General features: G+C 43.6%; 1 protein-coding gene across 2 annotated transcripts in view; it reads right to left on the minus strand.

Moving 5' to 3' along the window:
- The window catches only part of Tenm4 (teneurin transmembrane protein 4), a 712,052-nt gene that overhangs the window by 276,523 nt on the left and 422,471 nt on the right, over positions 1 to 13,058 (minus strand). For both annotated transcript variants that reach the window (XM_047517532.1, XM_047517531.1), the window contains exon 7: positions 2,242 to 2,451. In XM_047517532.1, the coding sequence (XP_047373488.1) occupies positions 2,242 to 2,451 (210 nt within the window). The remainder of the gene's footprint in view (positions 1 to 2,241; positions 2,452 to 13,058) is intronic.

The raw sequence follows: 13,058 nt of genomic DNA on the forward strand, positions 1-13,058 counted from the left end.
GGAGAGATTAAGGACTTTAATCTCCTGCCTTCTCTTGTACCTGCAATGCTTATTTGCCAAAAATGAAAAATAAAAAATAAAAGTATGAATATGATGTTTTCCCCTTCCCTAGTAAGCTAAAGAAGGCTATTGGTAGAGATAAGTCTGTCAGCACCATATGACACTCAAAAAATCAGAGTACCTTAGAAACTGCTCTGACATTGGCAAGATGGGGAAACGGAGGCCTGGAGTAGAACAGTGATATGCCAAGGACAAGTAGCCAGTGAGCCACAGAGCTGGCCTGGAACCCAGGTCTCCTTACTCCCAGCCTAAGGTTTCTATCTCTGTACATTGTTTGACACATGGGCATTTACACCGAATTACTGAAAAGACAATGCCACCCTCAGAGAGCAGAGGGAACAGGCCCTGGAGGATCCTTTGGGGGTGGGTCATAGAGAGCGAAGGGCCCAAAGTCCTGCCAGAAGAGACCCATGGAGGCCCAAGATCTCTCTAGTTTTTAACAACAGCGGAGTCTGGGGAGAGGTCCTGGCTAGGGAAGAGGTGTGGGAATAAGCCACCCTTGTCATTTTTAAGGGGATCGACTCTGTACCTAGAGGAGTTCAGGTGACTTTCACCGTGTGACCTTCCATACTTTGCCCAGGTCTGTGCCTGTTTGTGGCCCAGGTTCCCAGTTTTACAGGAGCTGGGGCAGCTTCCAGTTCTTTGTTCACATTTTCCTTCAGTTCAGAGGACTCTTGGTTATTCTTGCCTATGGTAATCTCTGTCTGGCAGACTATTCCTTCAGATCCAGCCAACACCTCCTCCAAGAGGCATTTTCTAATTCCTTCAGACAGTGCAGAGGCTTTTTCCTGGGTCACCCCATCACCCAGCGAGCTAGGCTCCATCCTTCCTTATCATTCTGGGCTGCGAAGTGAAGGCCTCTGATGTTTCTTAGAGCACGCCTAAGTGCCTGGCAGCACAGGGGTTGCTTTCACATGTTGGCTCTGTAAGTTCTCTAGAGGAAGACAGCAGGTGCCTGGGACAAGTATCAATATTCACTAAACTTATTCTCTGTCCCAGGAACTGGATTGGGTGCTCATCAGGAACTGTGTACTGTACTGTCCACTTAATGCTCGAGGAAACAAGCTTGGAGAGATAGGGAGATTAGTCCAAATTCCACCCGCAATAAAGCTTACGTTGAATGCAGACCTGACTGATTCCAGGTGCGATGAACTCTGCCTTATACTTCTTTGTACCTCTGCTTCCATTTCCAGAATCCAGTCTGGAATTCAGTACCATATAGGCACTTATAAATAAAAGTTTGCCATGTCAACATAACTTATAGTATTAATTGTGGGAAAACAGTCTCATTTCTTCTGAATCGGGAAGTTTTGGAGCCGTTAGAGTGGACCCAGTTTTCCTCCTCTTCTTTGGAGGCTTGAATTCCTTATAGGACATCTTTGCAAAGAAATGGACTGGCCTGTGTTGGACCCAGAGCAAGCACTTTGGTTCAGGGCTAATAGTACCTGAACAGGAGCTAAAACCTGGTCAGCATGGACTTCTCCCACCGAACCCCACACACCTTCTCTGCTTAAAGAAAGCCAAGGCAGAGCTGAGAAAAAGAGCTTGTCACAGTCGGATCTACGCTGAACTGCAGTGGCTCTGTCTCAGCCAGCATTCAGCCCTGCCACTGCCTGCGACTTCAGAGCCCTGTCTGTGTAAAAGATCAGCACTTTCAAGGCCAGTGTTGGGTTTCAGGTAGGACCCCTTCTCTCAGTTTCCTCATTGTTAATGGGGACACTAATTCTGGCCTGGTAAGTTGGGTTGTGAGAATCCAATGAAGCAACAGGTGATAGTGCTGACACAGTCCCTGGCACACAGTAGGAAGCCAATCAGTGCTATTTATATTTGGACTGCCCCATGCATTCCTAGCCCATCTTTGTATCTTTATCTGCCTGGAGCTCTAGCTGATGTTTCTTGGTGTCTGTGCACCTCTGTCTGTGCACCTGCACGCTGAGGTCTGTCGCCAGGGAGGAAAACAGCAACAGTCTCCCCGCAGACCCTTGCTGCAACTCGGAGGTCAGGCAGGAGCAGAAGCTGCACCGCCTCAGCCAGCGGAGCCTCCTGGTGCCTAACTAACCCGCAAGCCCACCGTGCATCGTGCATCGGGGCCCTCCGCCCAGTAGGCGGCCCAAGCTGGCATCGCCAACAAAAGGAAATAAAAGAAACACCCACAAAAGTTAGGAAGAGAGACGGACTTACCGTTTGCTGCGACCCCCAGGCTGGCGGAGCCACTTTTAACTAAGAATGAATTAGGGACAAACTCTTCCTCAGAGTCTGAGTCCGGGGTTGGCTGGGCCACACCGTTGCCTAGCAACCGCCTCTGGCTCTCATTGGCCGGAGGGGAAGGGGGCGGGGAGGGGGACTGCTCAATAGGGGTTGAAGAAGCGGATGAACAATGCAAGGGAGCACCTGCGAACCACAAAGACAAACACAGACAGAAAAAAAATAATGAAAATTGATTCGGAGGCACACGGGGAAGGGGAGGGAGCAAAATAAAACACGCATCAACGGGGGAGGAGGGCTCCCAATACTGCGCGATCTACTGCACACGTGGCCTGGGCGGGGTTGGTGCCTCTGCAGAGAGAGTTGGTGTACACTCCTTCTGAAGAGCAGGGTCCCAGGCAAAAGTCTGTGCAGCTCACAAAGAGCACCTCGGAAACACTCGGGACACTGACCCTATTTTTATTTTTGTATTTATTTATTTTTTTGAGATGCCCAGAAAACTGAGGTCTAATTTTGACGGGACTATGTGATTGATCAAAACTGCTGCCCCTCTCTTGAATCTCACTGTCTCATGGGTAAAACGAGCATCCAGGACTGGGGATGATTGCTCAGTCCCTACAAGCTGGCCCTTCTGTGATGTCACTGAGCCTAAATGATGTTCTTATTAGAGAGATTTTAATCCAACATGCCTGGAATAAGCTCTGGATCTCATAAAAGGTAGTGAAGCGATGGAAAGAATGATTCAGGGCAACCTTCTGCTTTTGGCATTCTAGAACTTCAACACATTAATGTTTTACCTTTCTAAGAATCTAACGTTTATAATTCTTAAAATCTCACACTAAAGAAATATTTGTTGAATAGATTAGTTTCAAAGATTTAACATACTAGGATTCTTAAGTTCTGAAAGTTGAACACGACCACATTCTATAATATTAGGACACTGCCATTCTGTGGGTTCCAGAACAGTGTCAAGAAGTCTGACTCCAGGGTTCTAATTTGTCATGGTTCCAAGGTCCCAGATTTCTATAGTTTTACCAGCAAACTCTACTCTCAGAAGGAGGAGGTGATGGCCTGGGACAAGACCTTTGAGTTCAGATAATTTGCAGTCTTGTCTGTGGCTGAACTTTCAACATGTGCAGTACATCGTTTACAAGAGAGGGAACACAAGCACAGACATATAAAAGTATACAGCACAAGACAGTGCATCCACCTGGCAGCACGGGCTGCTTATTTTCTCCCACCTTGATTGATAGCAGGTGTATAACATCATCATATCCATCCGGCTTTTCGGAGACTGCATAATGCAGCCTAGATGTGCCATACCATCCTAAGATTTGGCAGGGCTCTAAGAGGGAGAGGTCATGGAGAGCTGCTGATTGTTGGGGGCAAAGAAAAAGCTTTTCATATTTGGTTGACAGAATAGAAGCCCACTCAGTTCACAGTCACCAAATCTTACAGGATTTGCAGTTTCCATGACCTTAATGTCCATCCCTGAACATAACTATACCTGAACTTTATAGAGTTGCTTTGTATGCCATGTAGCTGCCTCATTTTAGAAGTTCAGTACAGACGATTGAAGGAGCAGGAATCAATGAGCACAGTACAGCTCTGAGCAGCTTCTCCCTCTTGGTTTTGTTTTTTTTTTACTAAATAATTCAGGCTACAGTTCAACTGATCAAACCAGTATTCCCAATTTACCTTGACACCACTTACCAGTCAAACCTATGGGCCTGAGCATTCCTTTCTTTGACCTTGTCTTCCATTCTAATATCATGTTTGACCTGCTAGATGTGCAATTATCTATATCTGTCTCCCACATAAAAGTACACAGTGCATTCCTGGGATATGGTGCATTCATGGAGTGGGCTCTGGAGTGAGCTCAGGAGTTCCACAGAACTGGGGTTTGCAATGCAGTCTGCCTAGCTTCCTGTTAGTTATATGATCTTGGGAAAATTACTTCTAGTTCCTTGTTTATACGTTGTCCATCCCCCTGTGCCCCGCCTTCTATATAGTTCCTGTGAGGACTAAAGATACCTTATGTGAGCACATGATGTGCATGAGCAAGCAGGAACCTGAGGTCAGTGTTGACCAAATGCTTATTAAGTTGAACAAAACCACCCTGCCAGGAACCCTTTCAGGACTCCCCTTCCCCTGCAGAACCAAACTGTGGAAAGATTTTTGTCTACCAGGCTGTATTTATTAAGCAAACAAATACCCACTTCCTCATCTTTTATTAATCAAAGACATCTTATACTCTCCAATCAGGGCTTCTGATGAACTGGATATAACTAGTACCAGACCACGCTGAGTTGTTAGTTTTTAGACCAAACTAAGAAACACTATATGCTGTTTAAGGGTGCCTATGAAAGCCTCTTCCTCAGTAATACCAGCACGCTTTAACAAGTAAAAAGCTCCTGCACTAAGTTGTTCCATGACAAACTTCAGGAACCCTGGCTGGAGCTCAGCCCCACATTCTCCCAGGCCCCATGCCCGCCTTTCCTTCCTTCCATCCAATCTCCACAGGCTTCTCCTCAGGATCCAGGGTTGCTCTGAATATTCACCACTAAGATCTGAAGCCCCTAACCAGGTATGAGGGACTGCGTAGGTGCGAGAAGTTTCTGTGAGGTACAGAACTTATTGAAAACCTGTTAATTCCCTTCTCATTTATTCGAATCTTCTACTTTCACTGATTTTCAAGGCAGAGTGCATAGAATGATTTCCTAGAATGCAAAGAGAATACTAGGAAATATTTATTTTTTAACTCATGATTTTTAAAATTCTATGTAGTAGGTGTTTTATGGTAGACATAACTAGGCCTGAATGCTTGGATGCGTGTCCACAAGCAGGACAGGGCTGAATTGGGAGTAGGAGCTCTGCAGGCAGACTGCCTACACTGGAAACCCAGGTCCAATATTTGCTCATGACCTTAGACAAATTATTTCCCCTTTGTGTCTCAGTTTCCTCATCTTTATAATTCAGATTTGAAAAAAGAGCACCTACTCTTTTTCTGTGTGTTGCTTTGAGGATTAAAGGAATTAAAACAGGAGCATGCTGAGAACAGTGCGTGGCAGCCAGTGAACACCCAATGAACATCAAAAGTTGCTGTGCATACATGTGTATGGATAAGTGAAGGGGTGCTAAGTTTTTCTTTTTTATTAGACTAGCAGATGATTGCAAAAGTATGGCGAATGCTGCTTTGCTTTAGAGACATTTCCTCAACACTCACTGAAGGTGAGGGGACACAAAGAGAGACAGGGCCCCAAAGTGCTGGTGGGAGGGAGACTGCACACGGAGCTCTGAGCAAGGCAGAGGTGGAACTTGCATAGGAACAGCACAAAACCCAGTGCTTCCAGGAAAGGAGGGCTGTGGAGTTTTTCAAATGGGCAACTGAGAAAGGCTTTGTGGGGAAGGATGGGGCTGTGAGCATCCCCTGGTAGAGGGAAGAATGCTGAAGTCCCTCCTTTTCCTGGTCTCAGCAGTTTGCCTGCCTCCCTTCCAATACCTCCCAGGTCTCATGTGTTATCACTCACTCCCACCAAGTCTGCAGGGACTCGTGCAGACACCTGGCTCGTTCTTGTTTCCATGGACTCACTGCTCTCATTCTCTCACCCAGGTTCACCGAGCTGTAAACTCTGTGTTGAATCTAACTGAATGGTACTTCTGGGAGTGCAACTAGAATAGTTTTGTCTCTGAGCTTTTGCACATGCTGTTCCTTCTCTCTGAAGCATTTCCTTTCCTCACTACCACCTGCTAAGTCTTTCCAGTTCCCACTGGTTCTCAGGGTTTGATCTCATGGCGCCTCCCCCAGGGAGGCCTCCCTGATGCCTCCATCCTGGGTTGCACCCCTCCAGGGTATGCCCACAAGTGCTCTGGACACTCGTGATTGCAACTTTTCTCACTCTGCAGTGTTTACTTGTCTATGTCCTTCATATGCCTGCCTGGCTTGCCTTTACCGCGTTTCCCAGTGCTTAATCTAGTATCTTGCACATAGAAAGCACTAGGATGTATTTAAGAAGAATAGCTTGATTATGTATGTGAGAGTAGTGAGACATGAACAGTAGGTTTCGGTCTTGAATAATAGGAAAAGGAAATCGGATTTTAACTGGGGAGCCTGGGAGATTTTTAAGGCAGGAAGGTGACAAGCTCAGGGCTGTGCTTTAGAAGGATTGGCTGTTTAAACTTAAGGCATTTGCTCAGTCAACCATATTTCCTCCCTAACTGATTTGGCTCAGTCGGGTTATTGAAAATTTGGATGACCCAGGTTTTCCTTTTGAATGGGGCCCAGATGCATGCTCAGGCAGGCAAATAAGGGTGCTTGTTCCTGGGGTTCGGGTGTGCCTCCCCATCTGTTCTGATTACCCGCTGAGGGGAATCCAGTATCGTAGATGCTTCCACATGTCTGTGGTAAGATGAGACCCTCTCCAACACCCCTGGAAGAGTAGGAGGAACTATCCAATCTTCTTGAGGGGAGGGTGCAGTGAGTCTGGCTCTGGTTTATGGATGGTAAGGATGGAGAAAGAAGGCAACAGGGTGAGCGAGGGCAGACACCTGCATGGTTGGGGGTTGGGGGGGCTCCAAGGGGCCCGAACTGGGCCAAATGCTTTGCAAGATCTTTTCCTCATAACACCAGTATGGGTAGAAAATTCATCCCCATTTTCAAGATAAAGAAATGGAGGCTTAGGGAAGTAAAAGAATTTGTGGTCATAGAACCTAGATAAGAGCTTACAACTGCAATGCTCTTTCCATTGAATAGTGAGAATAAAATTTATCAGCCATGATTTGGATTTTCTACTAGGCTAGAGGAAGGAAGGGGCATGTCCATTAGAGAAAAACAGCTAAAGGGCGTGACCTTTCTCCTTTGAAAATTGGAGGGACAGTGCCTACTGCAAAGAGCTGCTGAGGGACTGATGGTATTATGCTCAAAAGGAGCCCTGCATTCTGCTTGTTCATGGCAAAGGCTCACCCAATATTGTTTTCCTCTGCCAGTCCTCCAGTTGTAGGTCTGACACAGACAGAACACGGTGATTTGGAGGAAGAACAATGACAGATCTGCATGCCTGCCAATGTCACTTTTATCCTCACGTATCACTTGATGATGTGGAAAAAACAAAAACAAAACAACAACAACAAAACAGAGGATCCAGGCACAGTGGTGCATGCCTATAATCCTAGAGACTTGGGAGGCTGAGGCAGGAGGATTACAAGTTTGAGGTTGGCCTGAGTAACTTCATAAGGACCTAAGCAACTTAGTGAGACCTTATCTCAAAATAAAAATAAAAAGGTCTGGGGGTACAGCTTAGTGGTAAAGTGCCCCTGGGTTCAATCCCCAATACCAATAGATAGATAGATAGATAGATAGATAGATAGATAGATAGACAGACAGACAGAGTTAGGGAGACAGCTGTGATACAGAACAAGAAAGTCCTGAGATCTGCAGAAACAATTTCAGTGACCTCCACCTCTATGTGAATTGATGGTAGCTTTTCTTGCATTTGAAACCTATCCTACAACTAGAGCAGACCAGTTCACAAAAAAAGAATTTCTTAGCATTCTGGATTCTGAGCATATCTTTGGGTTACGCCATGAGATTAAATGTGTGAAAGGCTAGTTGATGGACCAGTTTGTTACTCTCAAAGAAAGACCATTAACAAAATGCACTTTTTTAACACTTTGCTCATCAGTCCTGAGAAATGCATGTGAATGCCAAGTGGAACTGTATCGATCTATGTTCAGCCCCATCTAGGCTTTGGTAAGGGAATCTGTGTGCTCACAAAATGGAAAGTGAGTCCCCATCAGTGAAGCGAGGACTAGCTGTGGGCTGCCATGAAGGGTTATTGCAGGGGCTTTCTAATAACTGCTTTGACTGGCAGCCCTGTGACTTAGAAACCTGTATGTAGAATGTTTGCCCTGGTTCATGGTCATTACTCAATAAGTGAAACCTAGCCACCACACCAAAGCAGACCTGCACAGGCACCTCTGTCCTTGGGGCACTGACCGGATGGATTCGTCCCTCCTGTGAAGGCTAGTGTGTTTCATCTTCTCAGGCTTCTTTCCAGAAACATTTCAGCCCCTCCACCTAAAACCTAATACATTCCTTCTCTTCTCACCCACCAGCACAGGCGATCCTGTTGCTTGGTTAAATAAGTAAAATTATATCAGTTCTGAGTGGAGGAGAGGGTATGAAGGGAATTAGGATATCCTACTGATAGATTTTGGGGCTGATGGAGGTCAGCAACTCTATTGTGATGGTATCATGTTCTTCTTTGTATTCCAGTGAGTTAGGTTCCCAATCTACTGTTTGAACAGTGTCCCTCCATATAGGGACCATGTATTGCTCATCTCTGTTCCCGCCTGGCTCAGGGACTCAAATCAACAAAGGGTCACAGAACTGTTTCCTCTAGTTACTTGAAATCGATTGGAATCCATTCCTGCAAAGTATTTCAAAGAGCTGGAAATCTTAAAATCCAGAGAGACCAAACATTCTAGTTTATCAGGGATAGCCCCAATTTATGCCTGCTATTCTGCACTGACAATAACTGTTCCCCTCTTTACTGTAAAAGCATCTTGATTTGGATAATTCATTACATGGTCATCCTGTTTTAGGGAAGTGTAGATTCAGTTCCACATCAGAGGCAGTAGTCTACAGTCATGGAAAAGGAGTCAAGAGGTCTGAATGGGCCTGGTTGACAAAGCACCTCAAGATCATGGGAGGGTCCTCCTATCTCTCTGTTGGACTAGTATTCTCTAAGGCCCTTTTGTGGTCCAACATTCTGTAAGATGGGAGTACCAGAGGTCTATATCTGAAGGTCTTGTTCTGAGGATTAAAAGAAAAAATGCAGGACATAAATGACTTCCGTTATAATAAGAGTCAGAAACCTCCAGCATACTAAAATGAAATAAAATGTTTATCAAAGGAATTAATTTGTTTAAATGTATAGGGGAATAAAGATTGGCTAAAATGAAACACAAAGTCTTTGTAATGATTATCATGGTTATGGGAAAATTTGAACTTTCATATGCTTTTTATATATTGAAAATTTTCTACAATGGATATATATAGTTTTATATATATTTACATATATAATTTTATATATTATATATATTATATACCTATATATATAATTTCTTTTCAGGGAAGATTGAACTCAAGTCCTCTTGCATGCTAGGCAAGTACTCTACCACTGAGCTATATTCCCAGCCCCTGTCCTTTTTATATTTTTAAAGGTTATTTTTTATGGTTTGGATATGAGGTGTCCCTGAAAGCCCATGTGTGAGAAAATGCAGGAATGTCCAGAGGCAAATGATTAGATTATGGAGCTGTGCTTTATCAGTGGATTAATCCATTTGATGGATTAATAATTCGAATGGATTAATGAGTGGCAACTGCAGGCAGGAAGGGCATGACTGGAGAAAGTAGGTCACTTGTGGTGTGCTTCTGGGGATCACATTGTGCTGTGTCCTTGCGCTTAAGCTCTCTCTGCTTCCTGGGTGTCATGAACTGAGCAACTCTCCTCCACCACATCCTTCCACCATGATGTTCTGCCTCATCTTGGGTGCAGAGCTGTGGAGTTAGTCAACCATGGACTGAATCTCTAAAACAGTGAGCCAAAATAAGCCTTTCTTTTCTTCTTTCTTTCTTTCTTTCTTTCTTTCTTTCTTTCTTTCTTTCTTTCTGCAGTGCTGGGGATCGAACCCAGGGCCCTGTGCTTGTAAGGCAAGCACTTTACCAACTGAGCTATCTCCCCAGCCAGTTTTTCCTTCTTTAAGTTGTTCTCGTCAGGTCTTTGGTCACAGTGATGAAAAGCTGACTAAAACATTTTTGAAACTGACAGAAAATATGTGTGAAAATATCTGGCATCTAGTAGGTGCTAAAAGAGATGTTGGTCTTAAATACAAACATGATTTATGCATTGATGCTAGTTGTATAGCTATAAACTGATTTTTAAACAATTCCACTTCTAAGAATTTACACAAAGATGGACTCTTTTTTGGGGGGGCAGTATTGGGGATTTAACCCAGGGCACTCTACCACTGAGCTACAACCCAGATCTTTAATTTTTTTTTTATTGAGACAGGGTCTTGCTAAGTAACCGAGGCTGACTTTGAACTTGCCGTCTTCCTGCCTTAGCCTCCTAAGTTGCTGGGATTACAAACATGTGTCACCATGACTAGCAAAAAATTTGACTTTTCAAAAGATTTTCTTTTGAGGGTATTCATCACAATATTATTTGTAGTCATAAAAAGTAAAAATTAAAAAATAATTGTTTGAAAGGATAAATATCTTTAATTTGAAAAAAGTAAATGCTCAATTAGATAAACTAAGGCACAGTAATATAATACTACAATCACATATAAAAGACATTAAACTGTGTTTGTAAAAAAAAATGATGTGGAGAATAGGGTATAAAAAAGCATGATGCAAACCATATGAATAGTACCTTTAACTTTATTTAAGTGTATACATGTGCAATGTGTACAAAAATGTCAATACCAGTTACCTTAGGGCGGTAGAATTATAAATTTTATTCTTTACATTGTTCTCAAGTTTCTAATTTTTTAAAGGAACACATGTGATGATGAGATTTGAAAAAACAAACAATAAAAGTTATTTTAAAAAGAAGAAGATACAGAAAGTCCAAAAGACAGCTCCTGCCTGGGGCCTCTATTGGGATGAGCTGGGAAGAACTGCAGTCTATGGGGTCCAAACTCACCCCCTTGTCCAGCCTAGTAAATCTTGTAGGTCTTACTCCCCCAGCCCGGCAGCTCCCACTAAGTCAACTCTCCCCGACAGTGGTTATTTTCAGAAGCAGACCTGGGGCCATCTGTCTCTGTGACTTATGTTGGGAAAATGGTCTCTGGAAAACAGGACGCAGTAAATTTCTCAGGCTCAGGTCACTTGATCTCTAGTTTTCCTCCTCACAGGTTTCTCAGGGAGTTGAAAACATTAAAAAAAAAAAAAAATTAAGTATTCATGGTGAACAGAGCTCTGCTTTTACCTGCTTCCCTGGGGAAGCCAGGCTGGTGTTGTTCCTCCTCAGCATCCACAAGAGAGCCCCTCCATCTGTCTGGTCTTCACAGGGGATGGCCTGCCCACTAGTCTGCATGTTTGATAGACATACTCAATGAGGACATTCCTTGATTTATTTTTTATAATATTGAATTTATTGAGATATAATTCACATACAAGTCACTCATTTAAAGTGTATGAATCCAGGGGCTGGGAGATAGCTCAGTTGGTAGAGTGCTTGCCTTGCAAGCACAAGGCCCTGGGTTCGATCCCCAGCACCCCCCCAAAAAAAAAGAAAAAAAAAAAAAAAGAAAGTGTATGAATCCATGGTGTTTAGTATATTCAAAGAGTAACGCAGCCGTGACTACAATCAATTTTAGAATATTTTCATCACACCTCCCACTCCCCCAAACCCCATGCTCATTAGCAGTCATTCCCCAGGTCCCACCTCCTGCAGGCCTGGACAATCACGGATCTCTGTCTCCATGGATTTGCCTATTCTGGACATTTCACATATATGGGATAATATGCTCTTTTGTCTTCCTTATTTCTCTTAACATAATGTTCTCAAGGTTCACCCATGCTAAAGCATGGATCAGGACTTGGTTTCATTTTATGGCCAAATAACATTGTATTATATGGATATACCACACTTTGTTTATTCATTTATCAAACTTGGGTGGTTTTCACTTTTTGGTCAGTATCAAGGCTGCTACAAACATTTGTGTACAAGTTTTTGTATGAGAATGCATTTTCATTTCTCTTGGGTATAAACCTAGGAGTGGAATTGCTGAATTGTTTGGTTGCTCCATATTTAACCTTTTAAGGAATGGTCACTTGGTTTTCCAAAGTGACTATAGCATTTTACATTGCCATTAACAGTGTATCAGGGTTCCAATTTCTTCACATCCTCACCCACATTTGTTAGTCTCTAACTTTGGGATTATAGCTCTTCTAGTGAGTGCAAAGTAGTATCTCGTTGTGGTTTGATTTGCATTTCCCTGAAGGCTAATGATGTTGAGCATCTTTCATGCACTTATTAACCACTTGTATATCTTCTTCAATTTCTATTGAGATCCTTCACCCATTTTTAAAATTGAGCTGTGGCCATTGATTATCATCCTCAAATACTTATCTGTGCCTATGTTGCCAGGCAGCATTCTAAGCATCACGGTTAGAAACGTTGCCCTCAAAAACTTTCATTTTAGGGGAGGAGGAAAATCAATAAACAAGAAAACAAATATCTGCATAGAACAAGATCTAGTAGGGAAAATGCTATGAAAAAGTCAAGGGGTTGTGGGGGCTGAGGGGATGGAATGGGTATGCTGTTGTAAATAAGGCGGTCAGGGAGGCCTCTCTGAGGGGGTGACCCTTAAGCAGAGTAGGTGAAGGAGTGAGCCACACAGATATCTGGGAGCCTCTGCTTTCCAGGTAGAGGTCCAGCAAGGGCAAAGTCTCTGCAGTAGGACCATTTGAGAGACAGAAGGAAGCTGAAGGCGGAGAAGCATAACAAGGAGGGTGTTAGGAGATGAGCCTGAGATGTGGCCAGGGACCAGATTACAGATGGGCGAAACCTGCAGACTAGGGCCTTTATGCATATAGATTCATATAAGCCAATTCCCTAAGGAAGGGGACTGGTCTTGGTCATCTCTGTGTGACCATAGCACATCCATGAATTTCACATGTGATGGGTACCTACTACATATTATATTTTACTGAACTCCTAATAAAACCAATATTTACATGTGACTAGCATTTACTGCATAGTTTGCCCAGGAGTTTCACA

Source organism: Sciurus carolinensis, chromosome 11 (genome assembly GCF_902686445.1).
Source record: "Sciurus carolinensis chromosome 11, mSciCar1.2, whole genome shotgun sequence".
NCBI classification, from domain to species: Eukaryota; Metazoa; Chordata; class Mammalia; order Rodentia; family Sciuridae; genus Sciurus; species Sciurus carolinensis.